Consider the following 20696-nt stretch of genomic DNA (forward strand, 5'->3'; position numbering starts at 1 on the left):
AAAAATTGGTCATCCTTACGATAAGTTTGGGTACCTGATAACTTTCAAGTCAAATAAGAGACAAATGCGTTATCCGCCAAGTCTTAAAAAAAATGACAGGGTAACGTCAAAAAAATTTTAGAAGCTACTACCCTTACGATAAGTTCGGGTACGCCATTCGACTTCCAAGTCAAGAAAAAAATTCAAATGAGCTTTCTCTCACGACTGGTCATTCGCCAAGTCAAATAATGACAGGGTGACGTCGAAAGAATTCCAGAAGCGACTACCCTTACGACGAGTGTGGGTATGACTCGACTTCCAAATCAAACACAAATTCACCCGCCAAGTTAGATAATGACAGGGTGACATTACAAGAAAGAAGGTTATCCTTACGACAAGTTAGGGTGCTTAATATCGACTTCCAAGTCAAGCCAAGTGGAGGAGCCCTTCGTGATAAATTAGGGCGCTCATCATCGACTTCCAAGTCAAAGCAAAATGTATCGCCACGTCAAGACACCAAAAAAGGCGCACGTGACAAGGTCCCGAGGGGGCAATTTGTAGGCACGGAAAATTTATTAATGTGCCGAATAAATAAAATAAATTAATTATTTTGAGTTAATACCAAATTTTAACTTAATTTAATTATTTTGTCCCGATTAAATGAAATACGGGTCGATTCGGATTACAAAAGGAGTTATTCGGATCACTAAACCCAGAAAGAATCAATTTTGGGCCAAGGTTGCTAATAAACCCACAAATTAGCCTGTGACCACCAAAGTCCAACAACGAGATTTGAAACTCTATAAATAGAGATCCCCTCATTTGTTCAAAGGGTTGAAAATTCATAATTGCAAAGGAGTTAGAGAGAACAAGGTACAAAATTCCTACAAATCCTCTCTGTCAAAATCATTACAAGCAGTTAACAAGCACATCAAATCGTGCCGCCTGCGTTGAAGAATCAATCACAAATTCAAACTTTCAAGAGAAATTCAAGTCATCGCGACCCTCTCAAGAAATCAAATCTACATCGCGTGTAGAGCAATTAAATTTGTCTACATGCGCACCCCTCACGTGTACCCCGTACACGTACCCCGTACACGTACCCCGTACACGTACCCCTTACGGCATATTAGAATCAGAGGATACATTAGAGATTGTACACATACTTTTGATATTTATTAATAAAATTTTATTGTTTTCCTTGTTTTATATTTCAGTTATCGCAATACAAAATTCGCTGTTACAATAATGTGTTCAGAGCACAATTTCAAACCCACCAAGAAAACAGGAAAGTTAATAAGCGTGTGGACCTCCAATATCTCGGGGAAAGTTACACAAGCCATCACGGTTTCGAGCATCGATGGTGCAATTAGCATCATTAATTATCCTTTGGAAAGTCCGAGACAAATTGGACATCGTGCCTCTAAGCACCATATCATTCCTGTACAAACAAAAAGAGAGATTGAATCAATCAGGCGTCCCTTGGTTAGGAGGAAATCAATCCAATTAATAATCCAGTGTTGGAGTGAGAAATTATTGCCATTGAGACAGTCAATGCTAAGGGGGAATCAAACCGAATTCTCTTGACCAACTAACAGTCCATAAAAATATGCTCTAGAGTTTCAGTCATTCTATTATCCTCGTCTCAAAGCTCACGGTGGGAGCACCAATCTAAGCCACTCACCTTAAATTTCGCTCCGCAGGGGAGGGATTGTGACAAAAATTTCCAAAGGAAAATTCTCCATTTTTCTTGAATTGGCAAGCTCCATAGACATTTTTGGCAAAAGGCGGAAGGCGGAAGTAGAAAGGGTAATATGACGACGGTCTTTATCCGAATCCTACTTTTTTATTCCAAAGCTTATTAAAGAGGAGAGTTCCATTTCCTTTTGGTGGTCCAGATCGTATTCTGACATCATCGAACGGCTCAAAATTTATAGGTAAAAATAAAGTGATAATGAGGTTTGATGGGAAAAATATTATTAAATGAGTTTAAGAGAGGAAATGGAGAGGAAATGGAGAGAAAGAAATGGAGAGGATCAATTTCCCTTATTAAACGCAAGTGCATACCTACTCTTAATGGAATACTCCCCGGTTTTAGTAAATTTCCAAAAGTAGCAATCAACTTCAACATCCATCGAGATTCGAGATAGGGATAAAAAGAATAGACGGGAGAACATCCGTACCACAAGATTCGATTATGCCTCCACATTCCAACACCCATATGATCATCAAAAACTCTTGATACAACGAAAATTTTAAGAAAGGGTACATGAGGTTTGGCTAAATCCTAATTCAGGTGCCTGAGGTGTAAGTAATTCCATTTTGGGTGCCTCAAGTTTAAAAGTATTTTCACTATGGGTGCCTAGGGTTGATTAGTTACATTTAGGGTACCTAAGGTTTTTCTTTTGTATCAATTTACCTTTAATTAAAAAGTCACTTATCTTTTTATGATATTATATTAATATGAAAATGTACTTATACATAATTAAATCTTTTTTTTTTGTCTATACCTAAAAGTTCATGTTATAGTTCGCTAGATATTTAATCAACATTCGTTATTTTAAATAAAATCATTAAAAGAATTTAGAGTTTTTCGTGTCTTAATATTTCAAATGGGTAAGTTTAAAAGATTTTCTTAAGAGTAACATATTATGTACACTGTGGTTCTAGCTTATATTGTAAAAAGGCTTACTTGATATATATGTAAAATCTAATCGTAATTAAACATCGCTTTTAAATATTAAATAAAATACAACAAACTAAGTGTTCTAGCAAAGATTTTACACGGAAGTATTGTCTTGTCAGGGGAATATTTTGCAGGGTGATCTAGCTCAATAAACAATGCCTGACTAGTACGAGAAATAAATAAAGAATCAGCAATAAAGGGGGCTGATTTATATCGACGACGTTTTAGTAAATATCGACGGCGTTTTTCATTAAAAAGACGATGACTACCCTTATGACTTTATCTCTCTAAAAAAAATTCTCTCAAACTCAACTAAATTCAAAACAAACAACAACAACAACAACAATTAACAATATGTCTAATCTCGATTCCACGGTACGTAAACAACTTAATCATTTGCTTAATTTTTCAATTTTTTTTTTGCGCATCGTTCATTCTATTCGATAGTTGAATTAATTGACGTATTAACTTAGTAGTAGAGAATGTTTGAATTTGTTGCGTAATCTGAAAAATGTCTCCCGAAAGATGAACCATGGCCAAAGTTGGAAACCAACGTTCAGACCACGGTCCAAACAATGGAAACCAACGTTTGGCCACGGACCAAACAATGGAATTCCACGTTTGGCCATGGTCCAACGTTGGATTCCAATGTTTGGCCGTGGTCAAACGTTGGAATTCAATGTTTGGCCGTGGTCAAACGTTGGATTTCATTGTTTGGCCGTGGTCAAATGTTGATTTTCATTGTTTGGCCGTGGTCAAATGTTGATTTTCATTGTTTGGCTGTGGATTAAAGTTGGTTTTCGTTGTTCGTCCGCGGTTGATCGAGAGAAAGTAATGTTTGGCCGCGGTCGTTTGTTGGGTCTCGTGTTTTAGGCATGAATAAGTCGTTTTTACATGTTTTTCTTTCGTTTTACGCATTTTATGTAGTATATGATTCCTTTTTATTGTCTTACTATAGTCGTTATTGCTTGTAACAGGAATCGTGGGAGGATTTTGGCGATAATCCAATTGATTACAACCCGTTGTTCGAGACTACTATAGATTTCGAAACGCGTGACGAAGCTTTCAATTGGGCACAGAAAATTGCATTCGAGAATGGGTTTGCTTTGGTTAAAGCAAATAACGGAGCTAAAAATAGGAAAAAGAACGGGTTGTTGGCAAGTTATTTTCGATGTAAAAGACATGGTAAACCAAAAGAAACGGACGATCTTGAAAAGCCAAGGAGGTCGCAGAAGTGTTCATGCAAGTTTCGTATTCGTGCCGTTCAAAATTTCGTGTCTAAAAATGATAAAGAGACGGTGGTGTGGAACATTCTAACCTCCGAGGGTGGTGGACTACACAACCACAACGTAGCCGTTTATAAGGACGGGGATCGGCACTTTGCGGGATTGGACGCGGAAGAGAAGGCATATGTTAGGCAACAAACATTGGCCGGGGTTCAACCGAGGGATATTAAAAATGGTCTTCATTTGAGATCCCCCGATAAACCTCAACCGTCAAGCACCCAACTGTATAATGAAACAAGGAAAATTAAGAAAGAAGAAATGGGTGAAAGAAACACCGCTCATCAAATGTTGGCTCTAGCGGTGGCAGCGAAATACGTCCACTTCTGCGAGATTGATTCCGAGGAGTCAAAAGAGTTGACTCACATTTTCATGGCTCATCCTGAAGCGATTAAGTTGTTCCGGGCTTATCCTTATGTGGTCCTCATGGATTCGACTTATAAACCAACATTTACCAGAATCCACTCATTGAGATGGTTGGTGTGACACCCACGGGATCGTCCTTCTTAATTGTATGTGCGATGATTCCTTCCGAGTCTGACGTGAATTACAAGTGGCTGTTGAGAAAGTTAGCTGCGATTTTAGATGCCACCGGAGTTGCGTCCCCTGCTGTATTTGTCACCGACCGGGAATTGGGTTTGATCAGCGCTCTTGAGCAAGTATTTCCCCGGGCTGAGCATTTGTTGTGTAGATGGCATGTGAACAAAGCCGTCAATGCAAAAGCCTTGACAACATTCAAAACTGAAAGTATGAGGAAATTTGTCATCTCAAATGATGAAGATGGTTGGTTTAGGGTGATCAATTCAGTTACCGAGGAATCGTTTCAGCGTGCGTGGCAGTGTTTCCAACGTAAGTGGCCACAAATGGTGGATTATGTACGGACAACTTGGGGTCAACACGCAGGGAAGTTCGTTTTATGCTATACAAACGAGGTCTTACATTTTGGTAACACGGCAACTTCCCGTGTTGAGTCAGCACATTCTCTATTGAAGGCTTGGTTGAAGTCAAAGCATCTCACACTTGACTCCATGTGGTCCCGTATCCACGGCATGCTTGAAAGTCAACACTCGAAGATTAAGAAATAACTCGAAGATGAAATGAGTAAACCTAGGAGAACATCTCGTACTTTCTCCTTATTGCAAGGAAACGTGTCTACTAAGGCCATAGAGTTAATGGAGAAAGAACTTACTAGAGGCCTTGGTTTGGGTATCGGATTGAATGATCGATGCCGACACGTGATGCGAACGACTCATGGATTACCTTGTGCATGCAATTTGGTATCTTTGCACGGAAAAGGTAGGAGGGTCCATCTCGAGGATATTCATGTCTTTTGGAAGACATTGGTGTATGATATTCCTCAACAAATGCCGAAAAATGACGGTGATTTATGGGATGAATTAGCGAATGATATGAGGCACAGGACCCCGGTTAAACTAAGGGCGGCCATAGACTTGTTGCGTGATTTCCAGCACCCGGAGGACCAAGAGATTTTGCCACCCCCTATTAATGAGCACCCGAAAGGTCGTCCAAGAGGTTCAACCACTAGAAACAAGTCGGGTTTTGAGCATGCAGAAAGGAAGTTCGGGACACCAAGTACTCACTGTTCAACAAATGTAGAGGTTCAACAAAGAATTGGTGATTTCGAATCAGGAACTCCCGGTGCTCCTTTGGGAAGGAACTTTACCATTGGCTTTATATCAACATGGGTCAAACGGTGGGGTATACCTGAGGTTTTGTGGGGCCACTTTGATGGTTGGGTGGATGTTGGAGATGACGGTCATTGTGGATTCCGGGTAATATCGCACGCCCAACGAGGCCGAGAGATAGATTATATAGTTATGCGGGAATGGTGTTCGAGGGAGATGAGGACCGACTCTATCTACGCAGAGTTATATGGAGGTTTTCTATCACCACTCAGCGGTATGTCAGGGTTAGATTTAGCACTTCGACGAGTTGAGTTTTTTTCAAGATTAGTTGTGGGCATGACCATTGGATGTGTAGCGACGATTTGCTAGTTTTTGCAACGATGTTCAACTGGACGATATGTGTGATTGGTCATACACTGCGAGACGGGAAGAATGTTTGGGAAGGAAGTTGCAAAACTATCATGCCATTGAAGACCCGAGTTGAAGGCCGACTACCGTGTGGTATTTTGTGGTTTGTCCTACATCATAGCCATTGGATGCGGTTGCATTCTAGCAGCCCCCTTGAGAGTCTCCCTATGCCGCCACTTGATCCCGCTTGGTTGACCTTCCGAGATCCCGATGTCGTTCACCTAGAGACTTTGTACCAACATAACATTGAGATTTGGCAAGCGTTCATGTTAGAAACTCCGAGAAGACGTCGTAGAAGTCGGGTCTCGATAGTGCGACAGTTATCTCGATTAGTAGTTGTTCGCATTGAAAAACCTATTAAGTTCACTTGTGTAATGTAATATATTAATGAAAATCATAACAATTACTAATTTAAAATTTCTGGAATTCATGACAACTAATACAAATTTGGAAATTTTTGCAAATACTCACTACTTCATAACAATGGCTAACATAAGAAACACAAACAAATACAAGATACACTTGAAATAAAACTTCATCATCTGTGACAAACTCGAAATTTCCTCTTTCAAACATATCACTTGCTCTTTCATGGCTTTTCCACTTGATGCGTCATCACCTTCATCTTCACATGCTATCTCCAACCTTTTTGTTATTGTCAAATGATCTTCAGTCAACCACGACACAAAATTATTGCAAACTAAACACTTAAAGTACTCTTTCATTGGATTATTAATTGACCCGGAAATCATGATGATAGCGTTTTTGCGGCAAAGATTGCAACGTTGATTCTTAAAGTTAAGGCCTTCAATTGGGTGATTTCTCCCCATTGTGGATGATGTCGACATTAGTGGATAGATAAGGAAGAAAATATAAGTCAAAAGTAGAAGAAGATGAGGATGATTGAAAACTGGAAGAAGATGAATATGTTAATATAGATGAGTATTCAAAAATAACCGTTATAATTAAAAATAACCGTTATAATTCAAAATAACCGTTATAATTGAAAAATGTTACCGTTATAATTCAAATGTTACCGTTATAATTGAAAAATGTTACCGTTATAATTCAAATGTTACCGTTATAATTCAAATGTTACCGTTATAATTCAAAATCACCGTTATAATTCAAATGTTACCGTTATAATTCAAAATCACCGTTATAATTCAAATGTTACCGTTATTATTCAAAAATAGCCGTTACAATTAATAAATAGCCGTTACAATTACTAGCTTATAAATAGGCCATTCTATGTCAATTTCAATCACAACATCCAATTCTAATCACAACATCCAATTCTATTCACAACATACAATACTAAAATGGATCTCACAAATGCACAAAAAACCAGAGTTTATCAAATAAGAATCGACCTAATTGTTCAAAATTTACCAATTCTAATTGAGCGTCTTGAATCAGTGGTTCCCAGTGCCACTGTATGGCACATGCTTGAAGAGCCTCCAATTGGTAGCCTTTGTACAATTTTACAAGGAAACCGAGAAGATGTGCTAACTCCAGCAATTACAGATGAGGTTGTCTCTGATGAAGCATTAACCGAGAAGATGTTGGAGTTTCGTAGGTTAAAAAGTGACATCTTTACATATTTTGAGCGCATTCTCACCGTGATCGATTACCCAAGACTATCAGACTTATGTGCTAGTAGAGTGCCCGGGCAAGGAATTCTATATCTCTACTTGAATGATTTGTTGACTGAATATATGTCTACCCAACCTGAAGAAATTGAGGTTCATGACCATGAAGAAGATAAGGAATCGTCGTCTTCATCATCGGAAGATAATTAAGTTCGATAGTTATTTAATTATGTTATGTTTTAAGTAATAATCGTTTATGGTTTGGGGTTTAGCGTTTAGGGTTTAGGGTATGGGGTTTAGGGTATGGGGTTTAGGGTTTAGGGTTTAGGGTTTAGGGTTTAGGGTATGGGGTGTTGTTGTTAGTTTTGAATTTATGTTTTAAGTGGTTTATGTTTTAATCATATTTTAAGTGGTTTATGTAATGTCGTTGTATTTCAATTAATGAATGTTTTAATTAAATTATGTTTAAAGTCATTTAATTAAATATCGTTGCATTTAATTAAATACCGTCTCCAAACAATAATACAAACATCTGAAAATAAAAATAAAACATAAAAATTATCCATACAAAGATACTAAAAAAACCATACAAACATCATCCAAACAAACATAATCCAAAGAAATAGAAAAACATAAGAAAATAAAAAGAAACTAGTCATCATACACGTCTGCATAGTAAGGACGCATCCCCGCAAACAAATCCTCTAGAGTCTCTCTCTCGGCCTCCTCATCAGCTTGCCGGAAGACATTCTTCAACTTACGACTAACAGCTAGGGCGACTTCCGGCTCCTCATGAAACTCGACAGGCCGAAAATGGACGCGGTGTGAGGGGGGATAAAAGTAGGGGTGTGAATGGTCTACATACCAAGACATGTATCCCTTAGTACACTCGAAAGGCATATATGCCTTCTTTGACAGGTTTCGGAGGTGTGTGATGGATATCTCGGACATCCATGTCCTATCGGGCTCTTGCCCGAAATCCAGCCTGTAAGGCCCGTTCGCGGGCCGAGACTCATTCACCGCAATAGGCATCGAGACCGGGACATCCTGACGGTACCCAAACTGACGCATGCACCGATCCGGCTGGTACGACTCTACTATATCAAGATGTCTGATAAAACCCGAGTAAAGCGATACTCTGCAAGCTCCCTGAGGACGGTTCCCGTAAGGCAACCATCGGACATGCTCTGACCTAAGATCGTCCAAACTATGACGATACAACTGAAAAGTACGAGACTCACCCTTACTTCGAGGCAAGTTGGCCCAAGCCTCAACAAGAGGACGGTCCTCAAAAAAGAATCCACCACCGGGTCGGAACCTGGGAAAGTACTCGTATATCCACGTCTGGAGTAACGGTAGACACCCACTAACACCAGCACTATCTCGGCGCGATGCTATCCCTAGACACCCACTCAGGAACTCCATAAAACCTCGCAATCTTGCCCCGCAAACCACTGTCATCATCCTCGCCCGAACCGGCCACGATAACCCGATCACCACTAACAGGTATCCCAAGAATATGCTGGACATCATGGAGCATGATACTAATCTCTCCAAAAGGCATATGGAAAGTGTTAGTATCCGGGTGCCACCTCTCGATAAAAGCACTAAGGAGGTTATCATCTAGACCGGTGGTAAAACACTCCTTCAAAACCCCAAGCCCGCTCTTTGTACCTAGCTGCAACACCCTCAGTGAGAACCATGTTCCTAATCTCCCTCGCAGCTTTCGGCCTCTCGTAGAGCTTGATCCACGACCTCATATTCTCCGGGTTAGGGTCCGACCAACTGTTGAACGCAATGTGACCACCAAAACTCCGTAGGGTGCTAATGTTCCTAGGACAACCAGGAACGGGCTCTCTCAGGATCCAAGAACTATCCCTACTCGGCCTCCTCGACCTATCGGTGCTAGAGGACTCTCTAACACTCGAATAACGTCCTCTACTATCCTGGCCCAACTTCAGACTCAACACTCTCGGCGGTGCCGGGTTCGGTTGGACCACATACTCTCCAGCGTCCTCCTCCTCCTCACCAGAACCGTCATCCGACGGCTCATCATCTCTATCATGCTAGTAACTACCAGCAACCTCCTGAGACCTCGCCTCCTCCGACTCGCTAACGACGTGACCGGGAGTAGGCATCATAACCATTCCAGACGTCTCTCGAAGTGGGGGTGGCTGCTTGTGGGCCTGCTTAACTCGCAAACGACGCTTCGAGCCCGTAACATAACGCCCAGCGGTACGGTCGTGTATGTTAGGCGGAATCGGAGCATTCATGATTGCCTTTCCTCTCTCATTTCGATCTGCCATCTGCATTAGAAAATTGGAAGTTGTTAGAAAACACGTTAATCGACTAAATATCATATAAAGTAACAAAAATCGGCAATTAATAGCATAAAAGACGGTTCTTAAAAAAACAATTAATTTACCGCGGACTAACAAAACAAACCCCTTCTTTGACCGCGGTTGAACAAAAAAATCCCTTACTTGACGGTGGCCAAACATTTTTTTTTTTTTTACCGCGGCCAAACTTTTTTTTTTTTTTTACCGCGGCCAAACAATAGAAATGGATGTTTGACCACGGCCAAACAATTTTTTCCAACGTTTGACCACGGTCAAACGTGAGAATTAAACGTTTGACCGCAGCCAAACCTTCAATTCCCACGTTGCACTGCAGTTTAACGTTGGAAATCAACGTTTCACCACGACCCAAACCTCCATTTCCAACGTTTGGCCGTGGTTTCGGCCACAAAACGCATCAAATTCACTCCCAATCCGATTAACAACAACAAATTTCGACTCAAAATTCAATCCCAATCAACTATATTTCGCAAACAACATATAAAAATACAAAAATTTACATAATAACAACTAATTAACATGAATTTTAATAGAAAAACTAACAAATTTTACACTAATTCAATTAATTTTAATAAAAACCTAACACATAACCTAATTTACTAACTAATTCAATTCTAAAACAAAAACCAATCAATTTAATCGATCAACAATAACAATAAAGGAAAGAAAACTATTTAATTTCATAGTTTAATTCAATTAGTTTCAATTTCTAAACTAATTTAACAAAAAAAAAAAAAAACGGCACTTACTTAGGATGTCGGAGGCAGCAGTGTGGTGGTGGAGGCGGCAAAGTCGGCGTGGTGGTGGCAGCTGTGTGGTGGCGGTGGTTGTGGTGGGAGTGTGGTGGTGTTGAGTGTTGGTGGTGTTGAGTGTTGAGTAGAGAGAATAGAGAGAATAGGGAGAATGGGTAGTGAGAGATGAGGGGTAGTGAGCGTCTTTTTTTTAAAAAAACGTCGTCGACGTTTACTAAAACGTCGTCGATATTAACGAATCCGGGCAATAAAATGAGACACGGAGATTTATATGTGGAAAACCCTAGGAATAAGGGAAAAACCACGGGCACCAAGCCAGGAGAGATTTTACTATGATTTGATGTATCCTAACAGGGAATAAATGTGTCAGGCTACTAATAATGTGTAAGAACGTATGTAGTATTGAGTAGAGTGTATACAACAAAGTGAGAGTAAGTGAGTAAGTAAATTGATCTCCTTCTGTCTTCTTTTCCTTTGCTATTTATAATGGTCTTCATTGATCTTTAGCGGCTCCTCCCAACGTTAATATGGACGTTGCTAATTAATAAGCCTTGTGCCCTATTAATCCGAATGTGGACTTCTTCCTCTAACCATATATTGTTCACGTTCTCAGTTTTGGTCTATAACTTTTCCTCTTTTATAGGTTTGTAGAATTGGTCTTCCATGAAAGTAGGAACCGCCCCATTGCACTCTGGTTGTTGCCTGACGTACTCAAGTGGTATCCAATGTATGCTAGGTATGTATTCCTTCAAGTCAGGTCAGATACGATGGCCTGACCTGCCTTTCCCTCCTGGCTGGCGCCTGTATAGATGATAGATATTCTGTCCTGGGTTGCCCCTATCTAGCCTGGCCTGATAGTTGTTGCCTGATAATTATTTGATCAAGCAGGATAAATCTTGGCTCAACAATTGTTGTAACACCCCCATACACCAAGGTGCCTTACAAGGACCACCTAATGCATGTAAGTGCTACCATCTCGGTTACCCGAGACAATGTATATCAAATTGACCATAAAGAAACATACATTAGATAAATAAGTTTAACTGATTACATATCCAAAACCCAAAACGGTAAAGTAAAATACAACTGCTCTTAAAAATGTAAACCAACTAAGTGAAAGTGCCTTAACAAAGACATCGGAAGACTAAAGGCTCTGATATGTGATGACTCCATTCCCAGCTGGATCCCACGCGTATCCAAGATATACCTGCTAAACTACTGCTCACCACCCCCGAATGGATCACCACAGTTTTTAAAACATTTAAATGGGGTCAGTTACTGATTACACAAAACACAATATATAAGATACAACACACACATTACCCAAACTCCGTCACAACTCCATACACCTGACTACACACTAAAGTGTGTAGTCCTGTAATACCCGCCCTTTTAGAGACCCTTTGACCAGCGTTGACTGACCTTAGGAACGGTAATAGTCCTTAGAAGTGCGTGTCAAGTTACCCTGGGTTGTGAGTTGTGCGTGGTACTCGATAGAGTAGAGCCTACTCGATCGAGTAGCTTGGATACTTGATCGAGTATGGGACACTCGATCGAGTATGTGGGACACTCGATCGAGTAACGGGTTTTTAGAGAGGGATTATAATCGTGTTTTGTTAAATCCGCAAACCATTTCCGCCTCAGTTCTTCAATCCTTTAGTCGCCTCTTTCCCTTCCCTTCACCATATAACCTCCATGGAAGCCTTTGAAGGTTCTTGTGCCTTAGGAGAGCGTAACTTGAGTCGGGTATCGATCTTTTATCGGGTTTCTCCTTGTAGGTATGTCGTCATCATCATCCGTATCCTTGTCTTTGCAGTTAGGGTTTGCTTGGTAGTGATAGATGATTGTGTTATGGATATAGGTGTTGCTTGATTGCTGGATATTTCCTATGATTGGCATGGAAAGGTTGCGGTTGCTTAAAGGTAGGTTCGCCTACTCAGTTTCTATAGATGGTCTAGTGTGTCGGTTGTTGTGGTTGTATTGTGGTTATGTTTGTGTGGCAGCATATATACGGTGGTCGGTCGGTATATACAATTTATTGGTTGTGTTGTATTACATCTATCTGTGATTGTTTGCCTCTGGTTCTCGAGATGCGTTCTCGGCTGAGTGGAGTCACTTGCGGGAGTGGCTTCACGCCCTAGTTTCGCCCTCCTTGGAACCCGCCACGGGAGGGGATGTGCACATTAATGGGACAGGGTTATCGCTCGGTATGATGAGCGGGGATTTGGTGGGTACGGCTGCGGTCCCCTACTGGCAGGGCTGGTCCAGTGGACAGTCGGTGACAGAGATTGATTGGAGTGGGTGTGATTTTGTGTGTGACTGATTGTGTGGTGTTGTATTGATAGATGTTGTTGGTATTGTCATGTCTTATCTCAGTACTGACCTTGTGTGGTTGTCTTGTTGTTTTGTGTGTTTGCAGTGATCCCTTATGGTGAGCAGTCTGTCTTAGCAGGTGTTGATGTCGTTTATAGCTGGAGTCCGGGCAGGGATGAGTCTTCACGAGATTTGATAGTAATAGCGAGTAGCCATTGAGTTGTATCTTTTATATCGTCTGTTAGTTTTAAATCACTTGTAATACAACATTATCGTTCTTTTATCGACATTTGATTATTACTGTTGATACCGTCGTAGAGTACCAAAGATAAATTTATATTTCCAAACTACTACTATAGCTATTGGCAGTCAGGGTCGAACCACAGAGAGGCAAATGTAATTTATAGTTGTCTGATTTTAGTCTAAGGTAACAATTGTGAGGGGGATTTGATTTGAGTCGATCTATAACTAAAGGCAACAAATGAGAAGTAAACTAAGCTAATAGATGAAATCAAATATTAAAAGGGTGCTAAGATGGTCGGTTCACTATAGTTTCGGCAGCAGCATACTAGGTAGGTCTGAAATAATCACGTGAGACGGGAAAACAAGAAGTCCTCTCGGTCCTTTCTTAACAGGTAGCATCTTTCGATCTCGCTACGGGTCCCTAATATCACTAATGCTAACTTTCGTCCTGAAAAGTGACTTAAAAGTCTAAATTAACTCATCTCTCGATCTTATTAATTTAGTCGTCTTAATTAGGCAGTCTATCTCCCTCCCCTATCTTTCGATCTTTATTGGGTCGGTCAATTCCTAGGCATTGAACTAGTCGCGTGCACTCGATTTGTCAAATATAGAAATTAAATTAATTAAAACGAAGGTAATCTCACGTGGCCGGTCGATCGACCAGATAGGCCGGTCGATCGACCATGGCGCGATTTCAGGTCACTATTCTACGCCGCTTACTTCTACAGATTCCCTACATCCTAGCATAGGGTATTTAGCTACTCATGTTTGCGATAAAAACAACAACAAGATTAACGAATAAAGATACTGAATTCATGGCTAAATTAATTAAATGAACAATTAACATAAAACGATAATCGGCTTTGGGAATTCTAACCTAACAATTCTATTCTACGAATGAAAGCAATAAAACTGAATATTGAACAGAAGAATACCGTATAGAGGAATTGCAGAGGAAAGATCAAAACCGAATGCAAAAAGAAACTTTATTAATGAAAGAACAAACTAAACTAATGACTATCGAATTGTATCTTAAGAACTTGATGATAAAAATGGATGATTATTCTGAAAACTAAGGTTACGTTATATAGAAATATTACATAACCCTTATTCCTAAACCTAATTACAATGGGCTTCTAACTTCTCGATCTTTTAACTTGCGTCAGAATCACGGTCTGGCCGATCGACCACAAGGACCAGTCGATCGACCAACCTACGTTGTACAGTAGCTCCTGTTCTTCGTGCTCTGGTCGATCGACTATGAAGACCAGTGGATCGACTGGAGTAGCTGGTACTTGGCTCCAAAATCTTCGATAATTCGTCTTTCGGGCCTCGATACGCGCACCAAGTTCGTTTATTGAATGAACACTTCACGTCAAATGCAATGCCTAGTACTCGGGGACGGATTTATCTCGATATCTACTCATTTCCGCAATAATCTGCAATATTACAAGAAAATACGAAAGTAGACGAAAATGGGAAAAATGGTAGCTTAAACTACATAAATGAGCTCTGAAATGCGTGTAAAATAGGGTGTAAAATATCATATAAAAGACACGCATCAACTGTCCTCGGGCAACCGAGATGGTAACGCCCTTATATGCTAAGGAAGGCCTAGTTAAGGCTCCTCTGGATATGGGGGTGTTACAAAGTGGTATCAGAGCGACGATTTTGGAACCTGTAACCAATGAAAATAATGAACGTAGTGAGTCTAATAAAATGAACCTAGTGTATGTATGATGAGAGCCTCGGATGATGCTAGGTTTTGGGTGAGTAGGCGCCCTAATTTCCAAATCTCGGCCTCATTGTACTTAAGCCAGTCACTGGGTATGGGAATGTGGAGTCCGTGTGTATGTATGTAATGTGTATGTTGATTGTGTTGGAACTACCTGTGGTTGAGTCTTTTTTGGAGTTAATAGAGGCGTGATAGTTGCATCTGGGTCGTGCATGGTAAGTTTTGGCGGTGAAAATGCGTGAAAATGTGAAAGTGTATGCCGTAATATGAAAGTGATCATGTTGGTGTTTGCTTCAAGTCGTTAATAACGGTAATCATATACGAGTTTATAAGCCCTAACGTAGTTACAATGACGATAGTTATAAGAGTGTTGAGCTATATTACAAGAATCTGTAAATAGTGGTGCGTATATGCAATATTTGAAGGTAGAAAACTTCCGCTTGTGTGGTGAATAATTTGTGTAGCATAATTTGTTTATGTTGAAATTAGAACATGATATGCTTTAATATGTTTATGTGGAATGTATTTGGATGACATGAGGATAATTATCGTCAATTATATGTTTTAACTTGACGTGAGCATAAGTTCGCTGGCAATGTGGTAAATGAGTTAGATATGATATAGTGATGTAATTGTGAATATGAATGGCTCGGTAGCAGTTAAACCGAATTGGGTAAATTTGTTGTAACGTAATATGAAATGTATCTTATTTGATGAGACGTATGATATACTTGAGTAGTAATGGTAATACATGAGCAAGTGTGATAACTAGTGGCGAATTCCGAACTTGGTTTGGAATCGACACGCGATATTTTTTTTGAAGGAATCTTCAATGTATTTCGTATTTCTGACCGAGTACTTAACCTTACTTGACCGAGTGCGAGTGCTTACTAGACCGAGTAGACCTCACTCGATATAGTTAGGAAGCTATGACGTCGGGATGTGGAAATTTTCTGCAGATACTCGACGAAATAGCACCTACTCGATCGAGTACCCTGGTCACTCGATCGAGTAGGCTACAGTACCGAGCTTCTTACGGGTTTCTTAAAACCCCTAATCTTTCTTATGCCTCTCATTCTTTCTTCTTTATTTCGAACCCTAAGCTCTTACATCCCTCAAAAACTCTCCTCTCTTCTTGTGTTGGTGGTGATTATTTGGGTTAATTGCTTGTTAATTTTGTTCTTTTACTTTCCCTATCTAATCAAGGTATGATTTCTTCCCTATTTACATGTTTCTATTACTTTAAATTTGTTGGAATGATGGTATAATCTGAAATTTTCGATTCATATGGGCGAATTGTTGCTTTTAATTGTGGTAATATGATTCACATGCTTCCCTTTCATGAATATTGGTGATTAATTGCTGAAGAAATAGACTAGAAATTGCAAAAGTAGGGACGAAATTTCTAGGGTTTACAAAATCAAAATCGATTTTTGGTTGTTTCCTACATGTTGGATGATGTAATTGAGTACTATATGTTACACATACTATGCTAGAAGTTGGATTTTGGTGATTTTCATCTTAAAACTTGCCTTAAAACTTCGTCTTAAAAGTGCCCCAAATTGAAATTCGTTTTCTATATCTAAAATTTGGTGTTGGATATGATTGTTTAAGTAAGGGTTAAACTTCAATATGATAATGGTGATGTTAATTGATGGTGAATATGTCAAAATCGTTACAGCTGTAGAGACCGTCTGATAAGTCTAATTGAGTTGTTTGTTTCTAATATTGAAGGTTGATGATGATATGTTTTAAATTACCTTTCTATGAGTATGTACGAATATCTCACATGTCATTAAGTATGTATATAGAGTAGCATTTGAATCATGCTAGGATGTCAAAATTGGTTGAGTAAACCATGTTTATCATGCTAAGCTTTTCACAACTATAGAGATTGTCTGAGTTACTGAAATTATATATCAAATTGGGAACTTGTTGGTGAAAGTGTGTACCTAGCTGAGTATTTAAAGTTCAATTGCGTGAATTATGTGCCTTACATGTCTATGCAATTTTGTTGAAGTTATATGCTGAAACAGATGCCGAGACTGAACTTAGGGACCCGTCAGAGCAAGAGGGGGAGGGCTTCACAGCCCGAGCCTGGGGAAGGTAGTGGACCCGTAGTACCCGCGGTACCAGAGTACCCTTCGGTTGTGTTTGTGGACTTTAAACAAAGGGAGCATTTTGTGGCGTTGCAAAAATGCAAAATGAGGCTTACCCGTTGTGTGGATACCACACTTCTGACTGACTTGGGAATTGAGACGGATGTCCGTCACATATTTGAGACTTTGGGTTTTACGGGGTTGTACCGGCTGAGGAAGCATACTTACCCTTTTCTTACCTTAGAGTTTATGAGCTCGTTTAAATACGAGACAGCTGCACAAACTGTTGAGTTCCGTTTGATGAACACAAGTTTCCTGTTGACCATGGACCTTTTCGCGTCTCACCTTGGGTTGGCCAAGCCTCCCAAGGATTCCATCGGTGAAATTCCTTCTGAGTGCGGCGTCTGCCACCTAATGCCTTGTCTTACCGGAAAGCCAGCTCCCACCTCAAGCAACATGTTGATTAATGATGTGCAGCATGTTACCTTGAGGATCTTTCTTCGTTCTCTTTCGAACCTCCGTTATGATAGACCGGATATCAGTAAACTGAACAATCATGAGATGTTGCTTCTGATGTCTTACCTCAAACCGGAGCGGACCGAGAGTGTGGTCTTTAATGCTCCTGCCATGGTCTGCGCTAGCCTTGCTTTGATGGCTACTTCCACTTCCTGGTACTTGAGTTGTGGCGCTATCGCCACTCGGCTAGCTGAAAAGCTAACCTCCTTTGAGGCTTCTTCCAAGTATGTTCCTCTGTCTACACCGGTGCCTACTATGGACCGAGACTACTACCTCGACCTGAAATGGTTGAGAACTTTAGCTGATGGCAGCCTAGCTTGGAGGGTTTGGGGCATAAGCTGGATGAAGATTCCGGCTCCTGAGCACCTCCCACCGGCAGAGCCGTTAGACCCGGTGGTTATAGCTGTGGACTCCGATGAGGAGGAGGAGGGTGATGATGGACCCGACAGTTGCGGACGTACCTCATCGATGACACGATCCTCCAGGTGATGCCCGAGCCGAAGAAGGGAGAGAATGCAGCCGTAGTGGAGGAGAGGCCCAGGTTAGGGAGAGGATCCCGTCGAGTGAGGGAGAGAACCGCTGAGACTAGACCACGGCCGGTAGCACCACCGCAGCAGCACCCTTTTCCGTGCTACCCCTACCTCGACACCCCGGAGACGCATTCGAGCTATTTGGCAGAGAGAGTGTCATCTACTTTGACACTCCGGAATATGCATGAGATGGCGTACACTCAGGGGATAGGGACCGAGGGACCACATCCAGTGTGGTGGAGTGGAGTCGGGGACTATTGTGGGGTTTTCCACTCTTACGGGGTGGATTAGTCAGCTTGGGGGACACCTCAGTCCTTTGCTTTTGGTGGCTTGACCCCATAGTATGTGAGTCCTGGAGCTGGAGCGGGGGTTGATGCGGGTATTGGGTCATTGGGAGCGGGCACATCGGGAGGCGATGGTGGTGGAGACGAGGTGATGGAGGAGGAGCAGCAGCAGCAGCAGCAGGAGTGTTACTCCTATTTCTTTATCCTTGTTAATGGTCGTTGGTGTTGGATGTTGGTAGTTGTTGATAGTTAGAACTTTTATTTTAGATTTGTATGGTTGGCCATAAGGCCGGATTTACTAGCTTGACTTTATTGCAGGATTTTGGGAGTCGGGAAGTCATCCCGACTCATGTTTCATGACTATTATATATATATATATATATATATATATATATATATATATATATATATATATATATATATATATATATATATATATATATATATATATATATATATATATATATATATATATATATATATATATATATATATATATGCGGTTATGACAGGTTTTCCAAGATTTTGACCTGTAGGTACTCGACAGAGTACCCCATACTCGGTCGAGTAACTACAGGTGTGGCAGAAAGGAGGCATTCTGATCTCAGGGCACTCGATCGAGTACCACTACATACTCGATCGAGTACCACTACATACTCGATCGAGTAGCACTGTTACAGAAACTTTCGTAAAATTAAAATTGTTTAGTGGTTACATAATTACATGTTTGATGCTTAACATGGTTATTAATGAGTATTAACATGTTTGAACCGTTTATTTCATATGTTGGGGGTCGTGCTTGGTTTTAAAGGCGTAATTGCAACGAATAGTGAAGTTGTAATTATTTGTATTGCATCCATCTTACATCCGTTTTGTCTACAACTTATATTTCACCGGATTCTATATACATACAAATGCAAATGACATACACATGCCTGCTTGACGGTGACTAGTTATTCAAATGTGGTTGCATATATCTTTATGGTTTGCTGGTTGTACGAGTAGTATGAGTAATGTCAATAATGAATAATATGGTTTGGATTTATGTCACGATGCAAGTAATAAGTAGCATATGTAGTAATTTGGTGGTGAACTTCGGGGACGAAGTTCCTTTTTAGAGGGGAAGAGTAATGTTGCAAAATAAAAAGGCTGATTTTGAAATTATGTTGTTGTTCGTTTATAATGTTTTGTTGTCTATTTACAAAGTTTTCTATTACTTTGGTCACATTGCTTGTATGAAGCTGTAATTGGTTACCTTAGTTCGTTGAGTAATTCATGCGTCGAAGTGAAAGTTGATAGTATGTTTTAAAAGACGGTCATAAAGAGATAGTTGTGGTGCCATGTGTTGTAATAGAATCGCGTTGTTGAGTAATATGGTGGTATAGTCATGTGGCATGTTGATATGAAACATGTTTCGTGTTGATGGTTGTTACTAGTGAGTGGGGTAATCTCATAATATGATGGGTAATCGTTGATTGTGCTGGTTCGTATTGCGAGGTTGGTGTTTTATATGATAGTTTGTAAGAGTCGATATATATAGAGTGTTAGACAGTGATGATGATGACATGGGGGATGGCATTTCCGGGGAGTAGTGACCTGTGTCAAAAGAGTAGTGATGTCGTTGTGTTCCCGTGTCTTGTGCTTTGGGATAGGTGAGTTGAACTTCGGGGACGAAATTCTTTTTAAGTGGGGAAGACTGTAATACCCGCCCTTTTAGAGACCCTTTGACCAGCGTTGACTGACCTTGGGAACGGTAATAGTCCTTAGAAGTACGTGCCAAGTTACCCTGGGTTGTGAGTTGTGCGTGGTACTCGATAGAGTAGAGGCTACTCGATCGAGTAGCTCAGATACTCGATCGAGTATGGGACACTCGATCGAGTATGTGGGACACTCGATCGAGTAACGGGTTTTCAGCGAGGGTTTATAATCGCGTTTTGTTAAATTCGCAAACCATTTCCGCCTAATTTCTTCAATCCTTTAGTCGCCTCTTTCCCTTCCCTTCACCATATAACCTCCATGGAAGCCTTTGAAGGTTCTTGTGCCTTAGGAGAGCGTAACTTGAGTCGGGTAGCGGTCTTTTGCCGGGTTTCTCCTTGTAGGTATGTCGTCATCATCATTCGTATCCTTGTCTTTGCAGTTAGGGTTTGCTTGGTAGTGATAGATGATTGTGTTATGGATATAGGTGTTGCTTGATTGCTGGATATTTCGTATGATTGGCATGGAAAGGTTGCGGTTGCTTAAAGGTAGGTTCGCCTACTCAGTTTCTGTAGATG

The 20696-nt window shown here is 40.6% G+C and overlaps 1 protein-coding gene across 1 annotated transcript; it reads left to right on the forward strand.

The window, feature by feature from the left end:
* The first annotated feature begins 4469 nt into the window (after positions 1-4469).
* On the forward strand, positions 4470-5033 carry LOC141632729 (protein FAR-RED IMPAIRED RESPONSE 1-like). The gene has a single exon (XM_074445246.1). The coding sequence runs from the start codon at positions 4470-4472 to the stop codon at positions 5031-5033; it is 564 nt and encodes a 187-aa protein (XP_074301347.1).
* The last annotated feature ends 15663 nt before the right edge of the window (positions 5034-20696 follow it).

The sequence above is a fragment of the Silene latifolia genome, chromosome Y (assembly GCF_048544455.1).
Source record: "Silene latifolia isolate original U9 population chromosome Y, ASM4854445v1, whole genome shotgun sequence".
Classification (NCBI taxonomy): Eukaryota; Viridiplantae; Streptophyta; class Magnoliopsida; order Caryophyllales; family Caryophyllaceae; genus Silene; species Silene latifolia.

What these genes read in the sequence shown, in the direction of transcription:
- LOC141632729 (XM_074445246.1), top strand. Translation starts at nt 4,470, where the DNA reads ATGATTCCTTCCGAGTCTGACGTGAATTACAAGTGGCTGTTGAGAAAG.